At 58.7% G+C, this 26,597-nt stretch overlaps 1 protein-coding gene across 1 annotated transcript; it reads right to left on the bottom strand.

The window, feature by feature from the left end:
* WNT4 (Wnt family member 4) lies at positions 1–25,838 on the bottom strand (the record flags this gene model as incomplete). The annotated part of the gene is made up of 5 exons (XM_081224900.1): positions 1–579; positions 1,297–1,439; positions 1,536–1,667; positions 10,586–10,821; positions 25,762–25,838. 5 exons carry the CDS (start codon positions 25,836–25,838, stop codon positions 112–114), a joined length of 1,056 nt encoding a protein of 351 aa, XP_081081026.1. The 3' UTR covers positions 1–111.
* Between the last annotated feature and the right edge of the window lie 759 nt (positions 25,839–26,597).

Below are 26,597 nucleotides of genomic sequence, written 5' to 3'. Positions count from 1 at the left end.
CAAAACAAAAAATACAACCAGTATCTTTTGGGGTGGGTGGTGCGGGACTGTTTAAATTATCGGCCTTCCCTGGGCCACTAGGTGGTTGCTGGGCACAGGGCTGGGCGGCGGTCACCGGCACGTGTGCAGCTCCACGAGCCGCTGGCACTGCCGGCACTTGACGAAGCAGCACCAGTGGAATTTGCAGCTGCAGCGCTCAGCCAGCTCTACCTGTGCTGTGTGGAAGCCGCGGCCGCAGCACAGCAGCTCACAGCCGTCGATGGCCTTGGACGTCTTGTTGCACGTGCGGCCCCTCGTGCCCAGCACGCCGCTGCGCATGTCCTGCTCGCAGAAGTCCGGGCTGGGCTCCAAGTACACCAGGTCCTCATCTGTGTGCGGCTTGAACTGCGCATTGCGTGGCACCAGCGCCCTGGAGGAGCCCACACGGCGTGGCTCCACCTCCGTGGCGCCGTCAAACTTCTCCTTCAGCGCGTGGCCCACCTGGCGGAAGGGCGGCACGGCTCGCCAGCACGTCTTTACCTCGCAGGAGCCCGACACCCCGTGGCACTTGCACTCCACCCGCATGTGAGTCAGGATAGCCTGCGGGGGGCGGGGAGGGGAGAGGGGCCATCAGGAGATGTCAGGGGAGGCCGGGGAGGGGCTGCTGGGGGGCGGACGAGCGGGGGCAGGGACGGGGGCATGGCGCAGAATTGGAGAAAGATGTACGGTCATGCTTCCTCTGTATTAAGCTCCTGCTGTATGCCACGGTGGGCTGGTAAGCTGTGTTGGGAACAAAGATACTGTCCTTGCCCTTGGGGCACTCGGAGTTGATGGAGGAGAGACATGTTAAAGGGCAGTGTCATACGAAACAGTGAAAAGTGATGTGTTGGGGAAGAACATGGCTGCATTGAACCTGCACAGGAACCTTGAAGAGTAGGTATTGAGATAGCAGATGGCGTTGTAGTTAAGCACACGGTCTTCGCAGTGACACGGAGAAATCCTAACCCTGCTACTTATTGGTGGGGGGGGGGTGTGCGTGACAAAGAGGGATGGAGACACACCTGTGTGCACATATATGTGTGGGTGGGGGCGTGTTGGGGGACGTGTGTGCTACACTGGGGGCCGCTCACACTGTTCTGTGACGCCTGCTTACCTGTCCGCTCCCTCCCCGTGCCCCCCGCCCCCAGGGGTTGCCTGGTACCGGCCAGAGCCCAAGTGTTTTCTGAGGGGCAGGTGGGCGGGGGAGAGCGTCTGGGGACCTTGCCGAGCCCGCCCTTTCCCTGCTGGCCGTGAGGGTGCTGGGGCCGCATGCACTACCTTCCTGCCGGCCTCGTTGTTGTGGAGGTTCATGAGGGCCCGGCTGGACGAGGCCCCCTTGCTCCTCTCCCGCACGTCCACAAATGACTGTGAGAAGGCCACGCCGTAGGCGATGTTGTCCGAGCATCCCGACCACTGGAAGCCTGGGTGGGGTGGGCATGCGGGGTCCACGTGTGAGTGAGGGCCCGGGCCCCGGCTCCTGCCTTGCCACGCATGCCCTCCCCACCGCCCGCACTTACCCTGTGGGCTGACCCCGTGTACCGTCCGGTCACAGCCGCACTTTTCCAGTTCCCCACTGCTGCACGCCCGCGTCACCGCAAAGGCCACACCTGCCGAAGAGATGGCGTACACGAAGGCCGCCTCCCGAGTCCCTGTGGGAGGGAGGCAGAGGGAGGGCAGGGCTGGGTCCTAGTGCTCCTCCCCGCACCCTCCTTTTTAGAGGAGAGGCGTAGATGGGACTCCTGAACGACGGAGGCCGAGGGAGAAAGCAAGGCGGGCTGACTCCCGTGGGGCAAGAGTCACGCCGCGCTGGCGCTTATTCTTACCCACCAATGGCCAACATACTCACACACGCCGGACACTGCCCTGCGGTCTTCACGTGTGCTGGCCATTTATCCTCCCCACACCCGTCGGGTGAGTACAATTATTACTCCCGCTTTCAGAGGGATTAGCCAACTCGTCCCAGGCCACACCGCACGTGGTTGAGCAGCCAGATGGTCCAGCTTCAGCACTCTGCGCACCCTCAGTTACTGTTCTCACAGCCTCTCCGGGAGGTTACTGATGTTAACGGCATTTTATGAGAGACAAGACAGGCGTGGGAGAGCTGAATTAACTTAGCAGGACTACAGAAGTAGCAGGCTGGCCTGCCAACCCAGCTCTTTTTGTGCCTATTCCCCAGATGGCCCCTCTAGGCTCTGATGGGGTCCCCCGCCCGAGGAACCTGCCCCAGCCCTTCCTGCTGAGGCTGGGCCCATTTCTGAGACCACCTTGCTTCCTTATACCTCTAAGAGTAAACCGTAAGGACAACGGCCCCACCGCTTACCAGGATCACTGCTGAAGAGGGGATGCCCTCTACCATTGGAAGCTTTATCTGTGCCCATTTCACAGATGGCACAGTGCAGGTTTGGGGAGGGGAAGTGGGTCGCAGTCGTCCAGTCAGGAGGTGATAGAACCAGGACTCAAACTCCGGTCTGTCCGCCTCTGCTGCCTGTCTTTCCCTTCCGCCCCATGACTTCTTGGTGGTTCTATTTTGGTGCCTGCCCTGTCTCTTGCCTGAATGGGTGTTTTTATCCTCCTAGGAACTGTGCCTCAGGGGGTGTAGCTGCTATGTAGCCCCTTTCTGGGGGTGTGGGTGGTGGGAGGGAGTGTCTTTGTGTGTGTTGTGTGTGTGTGTGTGGTGCGTGTGCACACGGCTGGCTGGGTGTGTGACCAGACGGGCCCTGCTCCTCTCTGGGCCCTGTGAGGGCCTCTGTGTGCCCGTGACTGTCCTTCTGTCTCTTGCTGGAGTGTCTGTGTCCACAGGAGCAAAGCGGGGAGGCTTTGGCCTCGTGGTTGGCAATTACCTCTGTGACACCCAGGCCGGTGCTCTCGGCTGCCCTGGGGAGCAGTCGCCGTGGTCAGACAGAAACAATCACCTCCTCTGTGCCCGTGTCTGTGGACAGGCAGTGGAGTCCGAGCGCTGGGGTTGGGGGCAGCTCAGGCCCCCATGGCCCAGGACGCCCTGTTCTCGGTTCGGCCCTTGAGCTGGGGATACTGCCCGCCACCCACTTTCTACGGCCCACCCTCTGCCCTGGCCTGGACACTTTGGGCCGGCATGAGGGGGCCTGGCTGGAGCCACGGGGGCCTTGACAGCCTGAGATGGAATCCTCTCCAAGTTAATCGAGGTTAATAGCAGGATCATGTTGGTTGGTTTTGTGCTGTGGCCGCCCAAAGAGAGCCGACTTTAGTTTCTGGTATTTCTGGTATTTCCAGGCCTGAACCAGCACAAATCTTTGCCCCAAAGACCAAGGGGGAAGGGAAAGCAGGAGATAGTAGGGTGGATTAGGGTGGATGGGACTGGCAGGGTGGCCCCAGCTCCTGGCCTGGCATGTTCCTCTCTCCTCTGCTTCTCTGGGCCCTCAGGCAGCCCCTGGCCTGCCCCAAGCCCTGGGCCCACCTCCTCCCCTAAGCGCTAGTAGCCTTGGGTGCAGGGCTCCCTGTGAGGTGGCTCAGGGAGACCCCTGCCTCATCCCCAACCAAGACTCATCTGCCAGGACTACAGGCCCCCTTGTCCTGGCCTCGGGAGCAAGGGCGCTATAGTTCTCTCCACTCGGGCCTGAAGGAAGAGGTTCTGGAAGGAAGATAATAACACGAGCTAAAGCTTAGAGAGAGCTCACTCTGTGCTGGGCACTGTCTGAGCACTTGACATAATTTATATACTCTTCACAACAACCCTGCGAAGTAGACACTCTTACTCCCCATTTTACAGATAAGGAAACTGAGGCACTGAGCCATGAAGCACCTGTCCAAGGACACCCAGCCAGGAAGTGGTGGAGCCAGAATTTGGACTCAGGCAGCCTAGCTCCAGAGTTTCCACCTTGACATGATCCTGCCGCCCAGAGCCCAGAGCCTGGAGCCCTCAGGAATATACAGCCCATCTCTTCCCACCTCCATGTGTGAAGCCACGAGCTGTGGGACATGTCCAGTTCCTTTTGTGGGTTCTTCACTGGGGGATGGTGAGCAGTGGGCCTGTGCTCAGCACAGGAGGCCCCAGAAGGCCTGAAGAATGTGGCTGAGCCACTGTGTCCCGAGACCCGATGGCAGCGGCTCCTCCAGCCTTTTATGGCTGGCCCTGGGTCCCGATCCCTTGACTCCAGGGCTGTGGCCCCTCCTGGCTCATCCCCTCTGCCCGGCTGGAGCCTTGCTCACCAGTGGGGTGCCTGGCAGAGACCGCTGAGACACAGAAAAAGGATTGTGCTGTGGCTGTGAGGGTGGCAGAGGGGAGTTCCCCGGCGACCTGATCGATAACTGCTCCCTGGTCTGGGGGTTTGCCTGTTCCAGCTGCAGGGGGAGGACAGTCCTGACTTTGTCCTCCTGGGACAGCAGAGCCGGCCGAGGGACAGGCAGAGCTCTCGAAGGTGCTAGCAGCTGCCCTACAGCCTTCTGCCTTTTCCATAATGCCATTTGCCCCATTCCACACCCAACTCCTTTCTTCCTGCTCTTTCTTCTTCCCTGGCTCCACTGGTCTAAATCCTGAGCGTCCTCCAGGTCCCGCATCACTGCCATCTTTTCCAAGGTGCTAAGGCTGCCTGGGGCTGGGAATTCAGAGTTGTCCTGGGGATCCAGTGATAACTACCCTTTCTGAGGGCCTACGATGTGCCAGGGCCTTTCCATGAGCTCATGGCGACCTGAGCAACCAGCTCTCTCCAGCTCTGCTCTGTGGAGGAAAAAGTGAGGCTCGGGGGCTTGTCTGGGGTCCCTCAGCCAGTCGGTGGCCAAGAGGGAATTGGAACCGCAGCCTGCCTCACTCGAGGACAGTGCTCTTCTGAGCACATCACATGCGCTGTCTCTCCCCAGATGCTGGATGGAAGGACATTTGAGCAGGAAGGAGTGGTTGGAGGAGAAACAGATGAGGCTGAGTTGGGCTAGAAAGGAAGCCACAGGCGTGGGGATCCCCGGGGCATCAGGCAGGTGTCCTGATGGCAGTGTCATTCCGAGCATAACTTACATGTTTCCAAAGCAGACCCAGCGGGAGTCCTCGGGAGGTGGGGCAGGAAAGGCGCGGCCCTCTGAGAAAGTCACTGGCCTTGTCCTCTCCCCATCCCTGCCCCCAGCCTGCCTTTCCAATTTCCTTTGCTCTCTTGTCTGCAAAGGCTCACCTTTTCTTGAAACCACCTCCAGGAAGCCTCTTTGGATTTAAGAGACAATGTAGGGCAGGAGAAAGAGTAAAGGCTTTGGACAAAGCCGTGTTAAGACTCTTATTAGTGTAGTGACCTTTCCCGGTTCTAACATGGGGAAAGTAACGCTGGCCCAGCAGGCCAGGCCCTGGCACTTCTGCACATCCCTACCACCATCATGGAACCCTGGGACCCCGGGTGCTCTGGCTGGCCTGGCCTGCCCTCCCCACGCAGTCAGAGTTGCACTCGGACTGTTTCATCTTCTAAGTGTCTTGTGTGCTTGTCTGCAGCCAGACTGGAAGCTGCAGGGGCCACGCTGTCCCTCACCACCTCCTCTGCCCCAGCTCGAGCCCAGTACAGAGCTGGCAAGAACAGGCCTTTCCCAGCTCCCTGGAGACAGAGGTGGGTATTGGGAGGAGCATGGATGCTCAGCCTGGCAGGCCTGAGATCTAGTTCTGGTTCTGCCACTTCCTAAATGTGTGATTTCAGTTGTTATGTCCATAGAATGGGGCTGACAATAGTTCTGACCTCTTCAGGTGGGTATGGAAATCTAATGACGTAAAACATGGGAAGTGCTTAGCCACTGGCCTGGAGTAGGAGCTTGAGACATAGTAGCTACTGTGAATGTTATTGTTGGGTGATTAATGCCATTTTATTCATTTGCTAACAAATATCGGTAGGGCACTTACCCCCTGAGGGCCACTTGTCCACATATTTGCCATTGGGCTAAAAGCTTCCTTAGCACAGAGACACCTCCTCCCTCACCAGATGTTTATTAGCCACCTGCTGTGGGCCAGGCCCTATGCCAGCACGAGGGAGACGGAGGTGAGCCTGTCCTCAAGGAACCCCCAGTGCAAAGTGTCTCTGGGGTAACCCCTCCCCAGACCTCCTGTGATGTATCTGATGGCACCAAAAGCTGGCCTGAGAGGTCCCCAGAAGAAAGACATGTTGTCACCTTCATTGGGTCCAAAGTGATGCCAACACTGAGGACAAAGGTGAGAGCACAAGTGTTAGGGAGTCACAGCCCAGGACTGAAAAGCATCTACTTCTTAGATCCAGCCTGAAGTCACCATCAGTCAGGTGCCCTGAGGTTAGACACGCGGGGACTGGAACCACAGCCTGGGCTGAATCCTCACTTGGCTACGACCAGTGCACCACATCACCTCCCGACACGGCAGCCAGAGCCCAAAGGGGCCTCAGGGCTCATGGAGTCCCCTCTCTCAGGACAGGGACACGATCAAGCTTGCAGAGCGAGGTGTGAGAAGGCAGGGGAAGGCTCAGCGTTGTCTACAGATAGAGGGAAGCAGGCGCAGAGGAGACTGTACTGCCTTCCGTGCCTCTCCCCGTGCTGCTCGGGCCGGCCCACCCTGAGACCCCAGCACCTCCTGCTCACGGCCACACTGAACTTGCGCCAGGCTCCCTGGCCTCTCCCTCCCACCCTCAAACCCTCCACGAATACTTATCAGTTACCTACCTTGTGCAGGTGCTGCCCCAGGCACAGGGATTAAGCAGTGACCAAACCGCACAGAGGCCATCCCACACCTGGCCCTGCACGCCTGCTCAGCCAAGAACCACCGGCTGCCCCATTCCTGGCTGCCCCCGATGCCAACTTCACCAAATTTCTGGCAGATTCTCAGCCTAGAGCACAGTTTGGCCCTGACTTACACACTGTCCTCACCAGTCACCGTTATGTCACCGTCTGTCTTGCCTCTGTAGGCCAGGAGCAGGGGGTCTCCACTGCCCGGGAGGGGAGGGGGTGTGGGTTGGAGCTGTACGGCCTCGGGCAGTGCCGGCCATAAGAGAGCTGCTCCCACCCCCAGGTGCCCTGGGAGTCAGGCAGGCCTTTGGAGACATCATCTTTGAATCTTGATGGGAAGTCCAGGAGCTGGGGCCTGGGGTTGCCCCCCTCCAATCCAGGGAGGAGGACTCTGAGGCTAGGACAGGGGATGGACCTTGCCCGGGGACTCATGCCAAGAGCCGGCAGGTCCCGGATCTAGGTGCATCACACCCTCTGTTTGCTGGGCCTCCTATCTCAGCTGTAATGTGGGAACAATACTACATGCTCGGACTTGTCGTGAGGGTGGTTGGATGCAAGGCAGCACCGAGGAGGCCCTCAACAAATGGGGCTCCTTTTCTCCTCCAAGTATGGCCTGGCTCCTGGAGGGATCTGTGAGCTATTACCTTTCCAGGTCTGAGGTCAGGACCCCAGCCAGGCAGCCCATGAATGCGGGCACTGGCCTAGCCCCCCAACCCCTAAACCTGGGGGCTGTGAGAGAGGCCTGCCCAGCCGGCTGCTGCCCCAAATCACAGCAGCTGGTGAGGACGGATGGCTTTTCTGGGGTCAAGGTCCACCCTAAATGGTGATGCCCCTATGAGGTAAGCACACGTGCAGGTCCCACTGACAGGTGAGGATACTGAGGCTCGGAGGAGTGAGGTCCCTCCCCCAAGGTCCTGCTGCCCGTGCTCTCCCGACACGGCCTCATCAACCCCAGACCCTCCAAGAGCAGCACTGTGGCCTCGGGAGGGACAAGTCCTGTCTCTTGCTCAGTGGAGATAAATTGAGACTTTTCCAGGAGGAATTTTACTAGGGAAGAAAGTGGAAAATGCAAAAGTGAGGGGATGGACGAATGGGAAGAGTTCAGACTCCTCCAAACACGACTGCCCTTGCCTGGCATGTGGCTGGCTTGGCGAGTGCATGCCCTGACTCAGCCCCGAGGAGACTGGATGCTTGACCAAGTCACTTGGACTTTAGTCCACAGCAGGCTCCAGCCAAGCCTGGTAGGATTCTCAGCATCTCCCTGAACTTGATGAGCCGGGGCTGGGCCCCCTCCCTGGTTCCTGGTGCAAACACAGGTGAGGAAAGCACTTCTCGACGGGGTCCCTCACCTGCATCAGGCCGCACTGACCCATGCCTCCCCTCTTCTGCCCCTTGAGTCCTTGCCCCGACTTGCTCTCTGCCACTGGATGACATCCCTTGACTGTCTCCTCCATGCCAGGCTCTGCCACGCACTGGGAAACTGGTAAATGAGACATTACCCTTGCCTTGGAAGAGTTCAAGGTTTAGGCATGGGGGAGGGGGTGGGGGAGACAGGCATCACAGTTCAGTGTGAAAGGTGTAATGAAAGCCACGTGGACACAAATGGTTTAGACAGAAGTGTGTGTGTGTGTGTGTGTACATGTGTGTGTGTATTAAGGGAGAGAGAGAGTGAGAGAGAGGAGAGAGAGAGAGAAATTGATAAGTCAAATGGGTTAAAATGTAAACAGCTGGTGAATCTAGGTAAAGAGTATAAGGCAATTCTTCACAGGAAAAACTGAACTCATATATTCAGAGAACAAACTGGTGGTGCCAGAGGCAAAAGCAGGGATGGGGGGTGGGCAAAATGGGTGAAGGGGTCAACAAGTACTAACTTCCAGTTATAAAATAAATACGTTATGAGGATGTGATGTACAGCGTAGTGACCATAGTTAATAATACTGTATTGCATATTTGAAAGTTGCTAAGAAAGTAGATCTTGAAAGTTCTCACCACAAGAAAAAAATGTTTGCAACTGTGTGGTGATGGATGTTAATGAGACTTACTGAATCGTTACATTGTACACCTGAAACTAATATAATATGTCAGTTATACCTCATTTTAAAAAGAAGAAAATGAGAGTAGCTGACTGAATAAACCCATCACATAGAGATTTTTTAAAAAAAAGAGTATATGGGAATTCCTTGTACTATTTTTGCAACTTTTCTGTAAGTTTGAAATTATATCAAAACAATTACCAAAAAAAAAAAGGGAAAAACCCCCAGCATGAACAAAGAGCTTTGGAGCCCAGTGGAAAAAGCAACCATCTGCTTGCAGGAGCTGGGCAGACTGGAGGAGGGAGCTGCTGAGCTGGTGGAGAAAGAGGGCTGGGTGTTTGGGAGTGGAGGAAATAGCATGTGCAAAAAGGCACGGGGTGTATGAAGGGCCTGGCACATGTAACCCTGCCAGTCTATGCATTAGTCCACCTAAAACATGGAACACCTACTGTGTGCCAGGGGCTTCCTGTGCCCAGGGTCTGCTGTTTGAGCCTAGTGTCTGGGCCTCAACAGACAGCACTGGGTCCTTGGCAAAGGCACCGTGGTCCCGGGCGGGCCTCCGCTCCCAGGCCACTCACTGGGCCTTTGCTTCTTCTCCGAAGCAGCAATGTTCAGTCATGCCAAGCATAATCGTGCCTTTTTGGCCCCTGCCAACTCCCAGGAGAATGGCTTCCAAATTTCTATCCCAGTTGGTTTCCAACAACATCCAAATGGTTTTGCCACAAGCCCAGCAGCCCTCGCTGTCCAGGACCACAGGTGCCAAGACAAAGGTTGGCCCAGGAACGCTTTCCTGCTGCCTGAGCAAGTCAAGGGGTCTGTGGACTAGTGTCAGTTTCACACTCAGGAAGTAGAAAAAGAGGCAGCTGGTTTAGAGCGCTCCCTCGAGGGCAGCGGCTTGACCTGGTGACCTCTTAAGGAGACTTCCAGTTGCATGGAACGTTCTCTATGCCCTGGCCCATCTTCCTCTGGCTTGATGCCTTCTCATATTTCTGGTGTCAGCCGAGGACCCACTCCTTGGGAAAGCTTTCCCTGAGCACCCGCCCTGGCTGGGGCAGGGGTCCACCCTTGTGCCCCCGAGGGTCCTGTGTCCCCTCTTATCCTGGGTAAGAGCAAGACCCTGGAGCTGGACTGCATGGGCTCAAGTCCTGGCTTGGCCACTTTTTGGTTCTGTGACCTTGGGCGAGTTACCTAACCTCTGTGTGCAATACGGAAGCCCATCTCAAAGGGCCAGATGAGTTCATATCACTTAAAGCACTTAAACAGTGTCTGGTCCCTAGCTGGTGCTACAGGTGTGAGAGCCACTGCCCCTACTGAGGTGTCATCGTTGCCTCCACTGTGAGCTCAGGAGGACAGGATCTGGGTGCTGCTCTTCCCGGGGTCTCAGGGCTGGGCAAGTGAGCCTCAACATGGTTCGTCAAAGGTGCAGACGAACGAGATGCGCTTGCATAGGTGAGGCCAGTGCTAAGGTAAAAATAGCACGGGGCTGGGGGGCTGGAAGCCCGGGTCTGAATTCTTTCCTGCTGTTCACCCTCTGAGGAGCCCCGGGCAGCTCCGTCCCTTCCCCTGCCCGAGCCTCAGTTTCTGACTCTAAAACGGGATGGTGGCTCCAGGACTGAAAACACGGCACACCGTATTGTGCTGCACAGCCAGAGAACAGCGTCCTCCTCCCTCGGCCCTCCCGCAGGGGACTGCCGCCTGCTGGGTCCTGCCCACTCCCATGCCTCCATCTGCATCCTGTGATGAGTGACGGACCCGTCAGGCCACTCATGAGCACATGAGTCCCCACCCCAGGAAACAGTGGTCCCTTCCGGGGTCCCCAGCACCCCCGCGAGCCCCTCCCTCACCTTGCGTCACCACCTTGCCGAAAACAGGCAGCGAGTCGAGCGTGGAGCAGTTCCAGCGCCGGTTCCGGAACTGGTACTGGCACTCCTCGATGGCGAGCTGGGCGCCGCGGCGCACCGAGTCCATCACCTCCAGGTTCCGCTTGCACATCTGCACCTGCCTCTGGATCAGGCCCTTGAGCTTCTCGCACGTCTCCTCCTCTGAAATGCTCCCCACTGAGGACAGCTTGGCCAAGTACCTGGGGAGAGGGGGGTTGGGGATGGGGGTAGGACGTGATGCTGAGCCCCCTCCCTCCTCCTTCCACGCCCCGGCTGAGGCCACGCCCTGCCCAGGTCTCTGGGAGCCAGTTCTACCAGGGACGGGTCCTGGAGGTCGGCTTCTCTCTGGATCCAGTGACAGCCCTCCTGCCTGGTTGCCCGGGCCAGAAGCGGGGGAAGTGCTGTCTTGCACAAGGCCTCCATCTCAAGTTAGCCAAAGCAGGGAGAGCACTGGGAGGGCGGCTGACAGACCCCCGTGGGATCCCTCCCTGCCTGGGTGGCCCCTGCACTGGCATCTGTGCCCCGATGTTACCCTAGACCTCGCCCATGGGCTCCGAGCCCTTCATGTCGAAATGCCCTCTAGATGGGAGGCTGGAGCCGCTCTCTGCCCTGGTGTGTCTCTTTCCCCTCCCAAGGCAGAGACCCCAGTGACCTAAGCCCACCTCTGGCTACAAGGTCACGATCTTCACTGCCAGCCATATCCCAGGGCCACCAGGCAGGGACCAGTGTCACTGCTGTAGCACTTAGGACAATAAGGGCAGTGAGGGCTGGGGGGCTGGGGATAGTGCTGGGGGAGGGGGCTTTGAAAACAAAGTGTGCCATGCTCTCCCCTCAGCCCCTGGAGTCTTTATAGCCAGAGAATGGGGCACCAATGCTTGCCCCACCTCACAGGGTTATAGCGAGGATATACAATCCAGATGAGATAGCTTATGTCCAAGGCACTCTGGGGCCAGGCATATGTGGGAAGGGGCTTTACTGCATCCCTTTCAGCAGAGGACAGAGAGCACTACTGTTGATTGGACACCTACCATGTGCTGTGCACGGCGGCAGGCACTTCTTCCTGTTGCCAGCTCACCCCAAATCTATGAGGTGACAATTATTACGACCATCTTATGGATTCCAAAATAAAGGCTAAGAGGGTAACATGCCCAAGGTGACCCAGGTAGCAAGTGTCAGAGCCAAGCTTCAAACCCCTCCAAACCCCATGGGCCTTTCCCCTGCCGACCCCCTCCATGAGGGCCCTGGAAGGCTCTGCCCTGTCTAATGACGGCCACTTTGTTTCTTTTATTTTTGGCCGTGCTGCGTGGCATGTGGGATCTTAGTTCCCCGATCAGGGTTCGAACCCGCGCCCCCTGCGTTGGAAGCATGGCGTCTTAACCACTAGACCACCAGGGAAGTCCCTAATGACGGCCACTTTGCAATCTGGACCAGGAGGCAAGGGGGCCAGGAGTAAGATACAAAAATACTCACCGGGGTGGGAGCAGAGCTAGGGGAAGACCCTGTGAGGAAGAAACTGGTGTTTCCCTTGAGGGAAGGGTGTGCATTAACACAATACCTACTAAGTGCCAGGCATGTTTCAGAGCAGTGAGATGACCATCAAGGTCACCCAACTTGTAGGGCAGACCTGGATTGGAGCCCGGGTCTGGATGACCCTGAGGCTTGTGCTGCAACCACTGCCCCTCAAGCTGTCCCCTCACCCCATCCCAGCGTCCCTGGCCAGGGCCCAGTGCACATAGTAGGCACACAAGTAGCAGCCTAATGGTGGAAGGAGAGCTGAGTGGTGTCTCTGGAAGGCCCCCTCTCCCTCCCCTGCCTCCCTTTCCCCCCTCTTCAGTGGGAGATGCACCTGCCACCTCCCAGGGCAGGCAGGGCTGCCTGGAGCTGCCTTCCAGATTCTTGGAGGAGCAGCAGGGTGCACGGAATCAGCCTTAAGGAATGTTCCCTGACAGGTGGTCTGGTCCAGACTCCTTATTTTACAGGTAAGCTCAGAGAAGGAAAGGGGCCTTCCCACCACCTCCCAGCAGGAGACTCAGACCCTGGCTCTACCCTCAGCCTCAGCCCCACAGATCAGGGGCTCTGAACAAAAGCAGAGCAAGTGTCCCACTGCCCCAGGGACCACAGTGAACCAGTGCAGCAGCCCAGGTCTGCTTGATGGGGGGGGGACAGGCAATGGCTCTCTGGGTGGTAGAGGTGAAGATGCCAGTGCATCTTTACTAGGGAAGCTGCACAGATTTCTTGTCTGAAGGACAAAGGCCACTGCTCTTTGGGACTCAGTTTTTCCACCTGTAATGTGAGGGGGAGACCACCGATTGTGGCCAAGTCAGGGAAGTGTTGTCAGGCGCTAAAGGGATCCTGTATGTGAAAGATGGTCTTACGTGGGGCCTCAGGCAATGGGGCAGGAACTCGACATCTGTTTACTTAGTGAAGGAATGAATAAATGCATGGTACCCAGATAGAAAAGCACACAGAAAGCCTAGTAAGATATGGGAGATTTTTATGACAATGACAATAAGAATAGGTAACTTGTATGGCCCTTAATCAGTAAAGCCTAAGACTTTACTTACATGATTGCATTTAATCCTCCCAGCAAGCCAATGAACCCCCATTTATAGAGGAGGAAACTGAGGCACAGACAAGTTAAGTACTTTGCTTTGTGGGCAAGGTCAGACAGCTAGTAAAGGCAGAGCCAGGACTTGAACCTGGTTTTGCCTGACTTCAAAACCTTTGGTAGAGACAATATTCTTTTATGTGGCTCAAGGACTTGAACGTCACCCGTGGGCAGAGGCTGGTGGGAGCTGGGTTCATCTGACCTAAGGATGCGGGTCAGGGTGCAGTTGGTGGGCTGCCTGTGGGTTGCTGAGCTCTCCACCCCCGGGGGTGTACAATCAGCAGCTGGATTCTATGTGTCAGGCACGTGGACTGGACCAGAGTGATGATTCTCATATCTGGCTGCGCATCGAAACATTTGTGGGGTTTGCTGAAAGTGCAGGTGTCTGGGCCCCACTCCAGGCAGGGCTTGGTGGGCATCTGGGCTTTTCACACGTTCCCAGCAGCAGCTGTGAAGCCAGGCTGGCAATGGCCTGGAGGGCACTTTAGGGGAAGTCTGTGAGTAACCACTGGGGATGTTTCTTTCTAAGTCCCAAGGAATCTGATTCTGGGACCCTCTCTCCTCCTCAAAGCTGCGGGGCCTCTCTGCATCTGGCTTTCTTGATCTGGCAATCCCACAGGCTGCTGTGAGAAATTAACGTGATTTGACGTGGCTGGTGCATCTGGCTCTCGGCCGGCACATCTTGGGTGCGCCGTAGTTGTGAAGACCTCGTCCTTCCCTGGCAGCTCAGGCTGGTGGGAGGTGGGTGGTCTTGGGCTGAGGCAGTCCCACCTCCCCTCACTTTTCCTGAATTCCTTGCCTCCCGGGAGCCTCACAGCCTTCTCTACCAGGTCCTGCCCAGAGAATGCACAGAGGCTGGTAGTGTCCCGAAGAGGCCTGGGCAGAAGCCTGAGCTTCTCAGAAGGGAGACAAGGGTGGGAAGGTGGCTGGGGGTCCGGGGAGGGTGTATCTGCAAGGGGAGGGGGCTGACGGCTCCTCTGCCCTACCTAGGTGCATCCCCCGCCTCTGCCAGCTACGGAGCTAGTCCCACCTGGTGCTCTTGGCCTGCAGGGGGCACCAAGAGCTCGACTACTGGCCGTGGGCCAGGTACACGTTTGGGAAGCCACGGGTGAGGGGACTAGCAACTGGGCCTAAAGCTAGATCCTTTCCTGCTCAGATGCCAGGATTGGTCTCTAGGAGAAGGTGGGGCCCCCTATTCCCTCTGTGACATGGGGGCACAGAGCTGACCTGTCCCCATCTCAGCCTCTGCTCCCTCTGTGTCCTGCCAAGGGGCCAGGTGGGGCTGTGCTGGGCCCTGGCTTCTGTGTTCAAGGCAGGGGTTCTCTGGGCAGGAGGAACAAGCTGGGGAGGCCTGGCTGAGCCACCAACGCACTGTGGGACGTTGGGCAATTGCCCGCCCCACTCGGAGTCTGTCTCCGCACGGTACCATAAATGAGTGGGTCTGTGTCAGAGTCCGCTGGGACGGGGGGTGGGTTCAAGCCTCAAAGTCCCCCTGGCCCCATGCCAGGCAGATAGACCGAGCCCCTGCCATTGAAGAGGCGTGAAAGGGACCTGAGGGGCCACCCACCCCCGCCTCCTGTAAGCTCAGGACTCAACGAGGGACACGGGCTGAAATAACAGTAACAGGGATTTAGGGGTGAGCTGCTGGCCTGCCATGGGTGTGAGTCACTGGGACAGCTTCCAGGAAGAGGCTGAGAACCCTCTTCCGCTGAGGAGTGTCCCTGCCCCCAAGGTTGGCACCAATGCCCACCACCCCCAGCCCCTGCCTTCATCTGGCTCTACAGCTGTCCCCTGCCATGCCACAGGAGGCATGGCCCCAACTCACTCTGGTTCTCTCAGATCCCAGGGTCTTGCCTGGGAAGGGCTGGGTATCAGAACTGGAAATGGAACTGGGAATGGAGTGGGGAGAGTTAGGACCCCAGGCATCACACGCCCTTGCCCACACTGCTTGCTTGTTCTGGTATCTGGTTAGGGTGCCTGGCCTCATTTTACAGATGAGCAAACTGAGGCCCAGAGAGGTGGAGTGACTCCCCAAAGTCACACAGCTAGTGAGTGGCAAAGCTGGAATGCAAACCCAGCTCAAACTGGGACCTCTCTTTCCCCTGTACCCTGGCTGTGGATCTGCCTTGACAGCTGCAGGGGGCTAACGCCACCCTCGGTGTCATGTCCAGTCCGTGGCCTCCTCGATGCCTAGCAGAGGGTGTGGCACCTAGAAGGTGCTCAATACATGCTTGCAGCATAAATGGATGGCTCTGTCTTGACTAGGTCCCCTCTGCCCCCGTCCTGGCAGAGTGCTCAGGATTGGGGGCGGGGCGGTGAGGGGAGAAAGTGGAGGCTCTGTGGCTTTTTGGTCTGCTGAGGACTTGGAGACCCTTAGGGGCAAGGCCCAGCTGGTTCCAGGGGCCTCAGGAATCCCCTCTCTGCACCCTCAGGTGGCTCAACCTTTCCTCCAGAGACACGCGTGCCACTTGCTGACCTGGAGCCGGGCCGGCTCAAATGTCAACTGCACAAGCCATTCCTGGAGGAGACCAAGAGCCTGGGTGTGTGCGGGGGGGCGCTGACTGCGTCGGGCTGGGCCGGCCTGTGGAGGGCCTCGGCCATCCCTGCTTCTTCTCTCATTCTGGTTGCATCGCCCCGATTTGGCTTCTTCCTGCCACTGCTGAGCACAGGCTTAGCCATTTGCTACCGGCTGCCCCGGCCACGCAGGACTCCAGCCACAGCCGTGCCATCGATCAGGTTACCCCCCAACCCCGGGCCGACCCGCTGCCAGGCAGCTCGTGCCCCGTCTTCTCCAGCAGGGGCTCCGGTCCTTCAGGCTCCTCCCAGGAGGCCCTCCCCACGCCCGGCCCGTGCCTGCAGCCTGCGAGGCTGGAGGGCCCTGGCCCTGCCAGGGAGATCAGATCCTCTCGGCCACCTGCTGTTTTCATTAGAAACTAAAATTAGCTGGGCTTGTCCCAAGCTTTTCCAGGTTTGCTTGCTTTTTAAAAAAAATATACAAATTCCTAGAGGAAAATCCGCACCTCTTCGCGACTCCTGCCCAGCTCTTGCTCTGCGCGTCAAGAGGACAGGGGACGGGAAATAGCTGGAGCGTTTGGGAGGCCAAGCAGATGAGCGTCGTGGGTCCTGGCCCCATGGTCTCCAGGTGGGGGCTGGGACGCCAGCCCAGGCCTCTCTACCCCCTCCCTCTGGCCTCCCCACCCGGCCGGGCCACATTTAGAGCCTCCTCAGGAGCGGTCGTGCCTGCCGGCGACACCAGGGAGGAAGGAGGCCAAGCGGCAGGAGGAGGAGCCGGAAGGAAATGAGCCCCCGATGAGCCGAGAGCCGCCCGGGGAGGCGTGGTCTGGGGAGGCGTGGCCGGGTGAGGGCGAGAGGGACCCAGACCCATCCCGGACTGTGCGCTCGAGGCAGGTGGGGAGCACCTCGTTCCCCAGGAGCCGTCCACACCCCCAGTTGTCCTCAGACCTTTGAGGGTTTCTGTACCCGTGGTCTTAGTCTCCTGCTGTCCTCTTCCCTACAGTGTCCCGACCCTGGAGACTCTTATCCCTTTGCGTGGCAGGCAGCGTGGTGCACTGTGCAGGAGAGATGGACCGTCTGGGTCAGCGTCCCATCTCTGTGTTACTGAGGCAAGAGAGGGAACATCTTTGAGCCTCAGTGTCTTCACCTCTAGAATGGGGAGAAGAATAGTTCTGATCTCAGGAGGCTTAAGTGAATTAAATAGTCACAGAGTAGGCACTCTTCCCCTGTTGGCAACAGTATTACGTAATCATCATTAAGATGTTTATCATCATTGTCATCATCGTCATCATCACTGCCCTCTCAAAGCCTTGTCATAGTCCATTGAGCTGGACCCTCTTCTGGACCCCAGACAGTTCTGCTCATTTGTCTTCTTTGGCTTGGTTCCATCAGCTCTCTTCCACCTGGGTTCCCAGCCTGTTTTTCAGCTGAGCACTCCAGAGGGCAGGGCACACACTCATGGGGCACAGTGGATCACTTCAGCCTCGATCCCAACTGTCGATTTTTTTTTTTTTTTTTTTTTGGCCACGCAGCATTTGGGATCCTAGTTCCCTGACCAGGGATCAAACCCGTGCCCCCTGCAGTGGGAGTGAGGACTCTTAACCACTGGACCACCAGGGAAGTCCCCCCAACTGTAGATTCTTGATAGTCTCCGGACGGAGTATGCAGAGTTAGTGAACATGTTTCCGGTGATTCTGGCTCATCAGATGTATCCTCCAAAGACTGGGAGTATGAGGGATGGGATGGGGGGGGATGGTCCTGTTAGGAGATTAGGAGCTGGGGACACTGGGGTGGGGAGGGCAGGGACAGTGGGGATGTAGGACTAGCTCAGGTGTGCCCAGGGGACTTGGAAACCGTTCATGGGACTAGATGACTAGAAGAAAAGGACCTCATATCCCTTGTCATTTGTGCTCTTCAAACAGCAGCCACATGCTTTGCTATATCCTTATATGGATATATATCCATATATCCATGCAGGGTTGTCCAGGTGGGTATCATCCCCTCCATTTTTTTTTAATAAACATTTATTTTACTTATTTATTTTTGGCTGTGTTGGGTCTTTGTTGCTGCGCACAGACCTTCTCTAGTTGCGGTGAGCAGGGGCTACTCTTTGTTGTGGTATGCGGTCTTCTCACTGCGGTGGCTTCTCTTGTTGTGGAGCACGAGCTCCAGGCGTGTGGGCTTCAGTAGTTGTGGCTCACGGGCTCTAGAGCGCAGGCTCAGTAGTTGTGGCGCACGGGCTTAGTTGCTCCGCGGCAGGTGGGATCTTCCCGGACCAGGGCTCGAACCCGTGTCCCCTGCATTGGCAGGCGGATTCTTAACCACTGCGCCACCAAGGAAGCCCCATCCCCTCCATTTTACAGATGAGGAAACTGAGGTTCAGAGAGGCATGTGTTCAAGGCCGTGTCAGTGGTGGTCAGGATTTGAAAACAGGTCATACTGGCTCCTAAGCCTGGGCTGGCTGATCAGGCTCCAGAGATAGCCCAGGGCATCGAGGGCATGATGGTTAGGCATCAGTGGACAATGGTTTGAGGAAGGTGGTCTTCTTCTTCGATTGATGAGTCTTTCTAGAGCCCCATGTCTCTTCTGAACTATGGTGAAGGCATCTTTCAGGGCTGCTTTCAGGAGTGAGGGGTGCTGGGGAGGGCAATGTCTCAGGGGTTATGTGGCTGCCTGGACAGCATCTGGGCTGGTGGTCTCTGCAGCTACTCAGGCCATGGAAGGAGTTGCTGTCACTGGCCTGAACCCCCTGGAGGGGCAGCCAGCGAGGAGGGGCTGGCCTTGAAGACATTCCCAGTGGTGGCGGGGTGGCGGGTGCTGCCTTCACGCCACCTTCTTCCCAGACGTAGCGTAACTCTAGAGTTCTCAATGCCCAGGTCACATTCTCTTTGTCCCCAGTGCATTTCCCCAGCTGGGGGGAAATGACAGCCTCCTCTGAGCAACAAGGGAGGAACCAAGGTCTTCCCATCTGCCCTGTTGGGGTGGGCGTGCAGGCGTGGAGCCCAAGGCCCCACTCCTGTACCTTAGGGTGCTAATTCCCCCTCTACCTGTCTCCTGGGATCCCTAGCTCCCTTTACTCCCAGAAGCCTCAGCACCCATATTTTCCGTCTCTTGACATCCCAGTTTCCATTATCTTCAGCTCCCTGTATGTCTTCCCTGTCCCCCACCTCTTATGTGGGAGCCCCCCCCTTTCCCATCTCACAGTATTTGTTCCCAGGGGTGCTGGTGGCTGACTCAGCGCCAGGAAGTAGTCACTCAGACCTGAACTTGGATGGTTCCAGAGCTGTGCCAGAGGTGAGAATTTTTCTTCTCTCTCTGGGGCAGGTGTGCTTGTGGGGTGAGTGGGTGTCGAATGTAAGGCACTTCCTCACCTTGCCTTGCCCCCCTAATTTACCAGCAGAGAGCTTCTCCCTTGCAAAGACCCATCCAACCCTCGTCCCCAGGGTGCCTTTCTTGACCTTGGAGCCATCGAACCATTGAACTGTCCTCCCTAGCTCGGCTGAGGGAGCCCTGGGGATGAGGACCAGGGAGGGATGGGGAAGCTGCATGAGCTGTCCAGGGCCAGCACTGGCTTCCTGGACTGAGGCTCATGCTCTGGTGGCTTCAGGTTTCTAGCGAGTGCCTTGGCCTTGGTGCACCCCTTCTAAAGGCCCAGTCCTGGGAGAGCCTGTGGCTGAGCCTGCACGCCCACCCCAACAGGGCAGATGGGAAAACCTTGGTTCCTCCCTTGTTGCTCACCACCTCCAGCAGAGATGACTGGCTAGGTGTATGGGCTGCAGCTCTGCTTTCACCTGCTGTAGGGAAAGTTCTGGGAAGACAGTCAGGAGACCTGGGGTCGAGTTCCAGCTCTACCACTAATATGCTCTGTGACCCCAAGTGCCTAGCACAGTGCCTGAGGGAGCGTAGGTCTGGACAAGTAAGTGCTTGACATGACTGAATAGGGCTTACCAGGCACTCACTCTCCTGCTTGGAGGCTCTGTGTCCCGGGAGGGGGCTAAGCTGCTCACTTCTGAGAACCCCCCTGACTCTGATGGCTGTGATTCTGCCCTCTATGCCTGGGGTGCCAGGACAGCTGGGCATCACTGACTCAAGAGGAATACCCTGCTGTCTCCAGTCCTCGGCAAAGAGTTCCTGGGACCCAACCTTGCGATGATATGACGTGTGTGTGAACAGAGTGAGAAACAGGGTCTGAAAGCACCCTCCGGGGTCACAGCAGGGAAGAGGCCCCTCTAGTTTCATCAGCAATTTCATGCTGCTTCCAATGGGCCGCTCCAAAGTTCCCCTGTGAACTTCGAGCTGTCAGGGGGTTCCTTCCCTCCCAGGACACATCCCTCCCTCCTTCCACCCTCCCCGCCCAGCCTCTCTTCTCAGACCAGGTTCCCTCTGCTGCGGGGGTTCTGACTTGGCCAGGGAACTTTAAAAACAGAGTTTGGTTTCAAGTTTGCCAGGAGATGGGGGAGGTGGAGAGGGGTTTGGAACGGGGAAGGGGGAGCTGGGGGGGGTGTCACGGCAGGGAGCATGCCTTCTCCTGGGTTTGGCTGAATCACAGAAGACGCAGTTCAGGACTCAGAGATAAAACCTGGCAACTCCTGTAGAAATCTGGACAGCAACCATGGGGTCGCAGCTTCGCCTCCCAGCTGAGTTTGCCGAGCAGCTCTTGCAAGCTCGTTTGGAGCGGGGGGGGTGACTGGGGTGGGGGCAGCTGTGACGCGACCCCCACCCCCATCAGCGGCTCCCCGGCCAACTCGGTGCCCAGTTGGCTCAGGCCAAGCCCTTCGTCCCAGAGGGAGGAACAGGAGGAGGAGCCGTGGTACAACTGCTCAGCTTTCCAAATGCACCCACAGGGCCCGAGTTGGGCGAGTTTCAACAGGTTTGGGGAGCACTGTCTTGTCAGATGCTGAGTTGCTCAATTCCTAATCCAGGGTTGAAGGAAGAAAGTCAAGCCACAGCAGACAGCTGGGTCGTGACTGCTGCCTGAGCAAACCCCTCGGGCAGAGCCTGGTCCCGGGGCCCTGGGAGTAGGGTGAGGGGAGCGAGCGCTTAGCCTGGCTCTGAGCGGGTGGCCTGGCCGGGAGCTGCGGGCCAGGGCAGTGCGTCTGCCGGGTGGCAGCCACACGTCCTGACACCCACTTTGGCACATCTTAGCGTCACCTGAGGCTCAAGGCAGTAGAGCAGAGCCTCCCTCCCACTCGAGGTCTTTGAACGTGGGGCACGATGCACCAGCAACGTACTACACTCTGGAGAGAGCAGGCCTGTCCTTCGTTTGTGTATCAAATGTTGACTGAGCACCTACGACATGCCAGACATATGCCAGGCACTGAGGCTGCTGAGCGGGGTCGATGCCACAGCCTCGGCCTCCAGAGGTCTCTAACCTTGTAGAAGGAGCCACATTATTAGACTATAGTTATATACAATACGAGACAGTTCTACAGGCAGGGGATAAAACCCATGAGATCTGGACATGTGAGAGCAAGTCAAGTTCAAGTCCTGCTTCTGACGTGCAGAATGTCCTTGGGGAAGTCACTGCACCTCTGGGCCTCTGAAGTGGGGCGGAAGAGAATACAGACTCCCTCCTCTGAAGGGGGAGGGAGAGAGGTTATGTGGTTCTCATAGGGAAATGGCTGTGAAAATGCTTTGTCAGCCACCGATTCTCAACCAGGGGTGATTTTGCCCTCCAGGGGACATTTGGCAATGTCTGGGGACATTTTTGGTGGTCACCTAGTTGGGCGGGTGCTACTGGTGTCTAGCGGGTAGAGAGGCCAGGGATGCTGGTAAACATCCTACAGTGCACAGGACAGGCCCCAAATATCAATGGTGGATTTGAGAAGTCCTGGTGTAGGCTGTAAACAGCTGTGGGTGTGTAGTGATTATGATTCAATGCCCAGAGCCATGGGAGGTGATCCAAGGGGGTGGGTTTTTGCTATTTAGAAGGGAGCGAGGGATCCCTTATAGCTGGAGACTAGGCTGACACTTCTCGGGGGAGACAGACCACACCTTTACCTGTGGGGCTGGCACTGCACATCTTGGCTGGCTCTGCCCACACCTGGGCCAGCAAGTTGCACCCAGAGTGCCAGCCCTCACTCTGCCCACGGGCAGGGCAGTGACACACCTCTGCTGCGTGAGCAGGCACATGGGAGCCTGGCCCGGAGACGGAGGCGCACACCTGTGGGCAGTCAGATCCAGTGCGCAGGGAGATGCCTCCCCCAGGGGCACCGAAGGGCACTCCCAGCAGCAACCCCTCTGTCTGGCAGGATTTGCCCGGGAGCCCGGCTGGTCTCCCTGGCTCGGTGAGGCTCTTGCAGGGGCCCTGGCTGAAGAGCAGGGAGGCGGCAGCCTCGGATCCTACCTGTGTGACCTGTGTAAGATCACAGGGTCTGGACAGCACCGTTTTGGGTAGGTGGCGCTCAGGGGCAGCAGCCTGAAGGTCCGTTCCCTCCATCATCTCTGTAAGCAGGGGCACAGCTCCCCCAGTTCAGTGACAGCTGCCCTCCACGTCCTGCAGCAGCCATGGCTGCAGTTTCTATCGCTGTGCCTGGCACTGTTCTCAGCATGCCACATGCACGGGCTCTCTCTGGCCTCGTCACCCTCAAGCATGGGTACCAGTTTACAGATGAGGAACCCGAGGCTCAGAGAGGTTGAGTAACATGTCCAAGGTCACTACTCTTGTCAGTGGCAGACCTGGGATGGAACTGCATACAATCTGTCCTAGCCACTCTGCGGGACTACCTTTGAGTGTAGCACAGGCCCCCTGCCCTCGCCTACTGGGCCTCCGCTGGGGCCCCAGCATAGCGCATCACTGCCTTTCTTCAGGAAACCCACAATGATAAAACTTTAGTTTATCTATTCTCTAACTCTTCCATTTGGGGTTCAGAACAATCTGCTGAGGATTGTGGCCCAGAGGGAAAAAGAGGCCCATCCAAGGCCGCCCAGCACTGGGGACCAAGCTGGGACTGGAACCCTGGTCTCCCGACTTCCAGCATAGCCCCAGTGCCGGGGGGAACATTCAGAGACATTTATGAGCCCAGGTCTGTGGCAGAGCCCAGGCCTTCCACCGATGGACTGTTTTTATCCCTCCATCCCTCCCTCAGTGGGAGCTGCCACAAGCTGTCAACTCGCTCCTGGTGCCAGACACAAGTCTAATCAACAGCTTCCAGCTTCTCTGGGCTTGCCCAGGCCTCAGGCTGCACAGCCCTCCCATCTCCAAGCTCCATCCTGCCCAACAGCTGCACACAGCGGGACACCTGGCCTCCCCTCCAGGCCACCCGCCCTTCGGAGACAACAGATAGCACTGGCTCTTGCAACCGGCCAGCCAGCCGACCTTGGACGGAAGCCTGACTCCAGGTATTAGAAGGGGAGTGGACACCCAGGCCTTGCCCCTCTGAGAGCGCTGCCAGCCATCCTCTTGCGGCCAGACCTCCAGCGTGGCTCACACTTGAAAAGACACAGTGCCAGCTACCATGCCTGGATGGACATCTGCCCGCCAGAAGCTTTTCCTTCTAGAGGTAGCTTTTGGGTCAGATGCCTCTGTCATTTACTAGCTAGGTGACTTGGGGCAATTACCTCTGTGAGCCCCAATTTTCTCATATGTAAAATGGGATTCAGATGTTGTCAGGATTTAGCTAGTACAGGGGGAGCTACTATAATCATTACTGTCATGATTCTACAACCTCCAGGCCAAGTCCCCTCCATGACCGCTCCAGCTCACACTCAACTCTTTCCTCTGACAGCAACAGCATGTCCATGGTCTCATCCATTCGTGCTCTGCTTTTATCTTGTCTTCCTCTTGGAGACCAGGCTGTGACATCTATTTCCCCCAGAGCTGGACCAGTCCCTGGCCTGGGGATGGACCCTGTCTTGGAATGTGCCCAGAGATCTCTTCTCCATCGTAGCCTCTCTGGTTTGGCAGCGTCCTGGGAAGCCCCTTGTTCTCCCTGCCTTGGGCTGAGCAGAGAGACCCTTGGCTCGAAGCCCAGGGTGGAGCAGGAGTGAGCTGGGTCATCCGGAGACCTGCTTCGTGGCAACCTGAACCATCGCGGCTGCAGAGAACAGGTTTGCCAACCTCTCTTCTCTTGAGAAGGCCGCCCCTCCTCACCCCACCCCCCTCATGGCGCAGCACGAGAACTGAGCTGTTGGAATTCCCCATGGTTTGCGTGACCCAAAGCTGGGGCTGCCTCCCTGGCTGGGATTTTGGGCTGGGATGTGGCTGAGGGTGGGTGGTGACACCACCTGGGCCACACTGGCTCAACCTTGGGATGGCTTCAGGGAAGGGCGTGTGTCACTGGCTGGGAATCAGAGCACCTGGGTTCAGTTCTCAGCTCTGAGTTTGAGCAAGTAGCTTCCCCTTCTGGGGCCTCAGTTTCCTCATCTGTAAAATGAGCCAAAACGCTAGATGCTCTTGAAGGACTTTCCACTGTGGATGTCGCGCTCTTTCCCGACGGCCTGGGTCAGACCCTTGGACCACCGCTTCCTCCTCTGCCTTTTAGTAGCCTTCAGCCCTGGGCTGGTCATACCCAGTTCTTGCTCACGCTCGCTCTGGAGACCCCGGCTCTGAACCTATGCTTTCCAGAGTCAGCTCCAGGGACCCCGGACTTCCCCAAGTCCAAATCAGCTCCCCTCCTCGGCTCTGCGACCCAGGCCCCTCTCAGGGGGATGGCCTACTGTGGGTAGTGGGAGGGAGGTGGTGGTGCCCTGGTTTCTGTACACTTTGCCACTGCCCCTGAAGTGTTAATCGAATTCAGTCTCCAAGAAAAACAAAAGCTCCGCAGCCACTTCAGCCTGCCTTGGAGTCGCTCACTCTTGCTCTCAGAACAGCTGGGAGAATTCCACATCACCTCCGTCCCCCAAGCCCTGGGTGGCTCTGACCCCAACGAACACACTCCTTCCAGCCTGCGGGGCCCTGGCGGCTGCAATGACCTCATAGCAACAGCCATTGGACACTCGGGGCAATTTCATGGGAGATATTTGTTCTTTGGTCTTGATGCAGAGAGAATTTTTTTTCCTCTCCTGCTGTCTCCATGGAAACCCCAGCTACGCTGTTGGCGATCCCCCTTCCCACCTCATGCTTTTCAGATCAATATTGGAGCTGGGCTCCCCACTGGCTGCCCACAGCCGATGGGGGCAGAGCTCTGGGCAGAAGGAATTGGGACCAGGGTTAAGCCTGGGACTGGGGGAATGGTGACTGAGGGAGATGAAGAAGGGGTCCAGGGTCCTCCTGCTTCCCTGTTCACCCACTCATGGAAGCTCATCCTTTAGAATCCCCCCACCCCCCGAGCCAATCTTCCCAGGGAGTCCCCTGAGCCAGGCCCAGTCAAGGAGAAACAGACAGGTCATCAGCGGTCACTACCCCTCCCTCCTTAGGTGAGACTGAGGGAGGTGGAGGGCTGCTGTGCTCTTTAAGGTCTGGACGGAGTTTCTTCCTGCCCCAGGGAGAACCAAGGCCGTCCAGCGTCCGCTGCGGTCTCTCGGATGCCGGGCGTCCCGTCCCTTCCCTCCTTCTCTCCCGGCTCCCGCCCCCCAAGCAGAAACAGGTCTCTGCACGCCTCCAGCCCAGCCCGCAGCGCCGCGCGGGGCAGGTCGGCGCGGGGAACTCGCCCCTGGACTTCTGGGGATTAACCTGTTATTAGGAGCCAGGGTTCTTCCCCGTAATGGGCTTCCTCGGCGACCTGTCAGCCCAGCCCGGTCTGCGCCCCGCGCCCGGCACCCCACGCCGGCCGCGGTCTCGCTCTCGTACCCCTTGCGCTCTCGGGCTCCCGAGGCCGCCTAGGGGTGCGGAAGCCGCCGCCACCCTTGCAGCCTCTGGGCTGGGACGCGGGCAGAGGGGTGTCCGGAGGGAGGCCCGGGCGGTGTCGGCGGCAGTGCAGAGGGCGAACGAGGCTCGCGTCCCGCGGCCGAGACACCTGCCGGGCGCCCCCGCGCCCGTTGCCCCGCGCTGCCTGGCACCGACCGCTGCCCCCGGGGCCAGCGCCGCCCCGCCCCGCCCGGCCCCCGCCCGGCCCAGCCGGGTCCCGGCCCGACTTACAGCCAGTTGCTCGCGGCGGCCGAGAAGACGGCGAAGACCAGGAGGCGCAGCGAACGCAGGCACGAGCGGGGACTCATGGTGCCGCCGCGGGCGCCCGGCCCCAGGCAGCGGCTGCGGCCGCTGGGGGCCTCCCGTCGGGGCGGCAGGTGGGCGCCCCGCGGGCGGGCTGGGGCGCGGCGCCGGGCGCGGGCCGGGGCGCGCGCGCGGCGGGGCTCTGCCTCCGTGCCTGCCGGCAGCCCTGCCCGCTGCTGCGCCCGCTGCCCGGCGCGGACCAGACTGTCAGCGCCGCCCCAGAGCCGGGATGCAGCGACGGCGGCGGAGGGAGGCGGGCGGCCGGGGGGGGCGGGCCGGGGGCGGGCCGAGGATGGGGTTACCTGGGCGGGCCCAGCGGCCCGGGACACCCCCCGGGGGCGGGCCGGAGCGGCGGCGGCCGCGGCCGCCCTGGCCCGCGGGACTGGCTTCTCCGGGGGCCTCCCCGGCCGGGCGCCCGAGAGGACTTGGGGCCGGAGCCCGCTCCAGGCACGCCTGGCTGCGCGTCGCCTAGCTCGGCCGGGCTAGAGGCGCGGCGACCCAGCTGCCCGGTCCCCGGCCGAGCCTGGGGGACAGGCGGGCACAGCTCCCCCAGCCCGCCACTGCGGGCACTGCAGCGCCGCCCTCTCCGCCCCGCCTCGCCCCCCGCCGGCGCCTCGGAACCCGACCCCGGCCCGACCGTGGCGGACTGGCCCGAGCGCGGCTGCCGCTCGCGCGCACCCAGCCGCTTGCGCTCCGGGCGCCAGGAGCTGCGCACCCGGGCTGCGCACCAGGGAGTTCGGTGCCGCCCGGCCGCCCCCCGCCAG

Source organism: Mesoplodon bidens (genome assembly GCF_964165515.1).
Source record: "Mesoplodon bidens genome assembly, chromosome: 2".
Lineage (NCBI taxonomy): Eukaryota > Metazoa > Chordata > Mammalia > Artiodactyla > Ziphiidae > Mesoplodon > Mesoplodon bidens.
The sequence above is the reverse complement of the archived record's forward strand: the minus strand, read 5'-3'. Positions and strand labels throughout refer to the sequence as shown.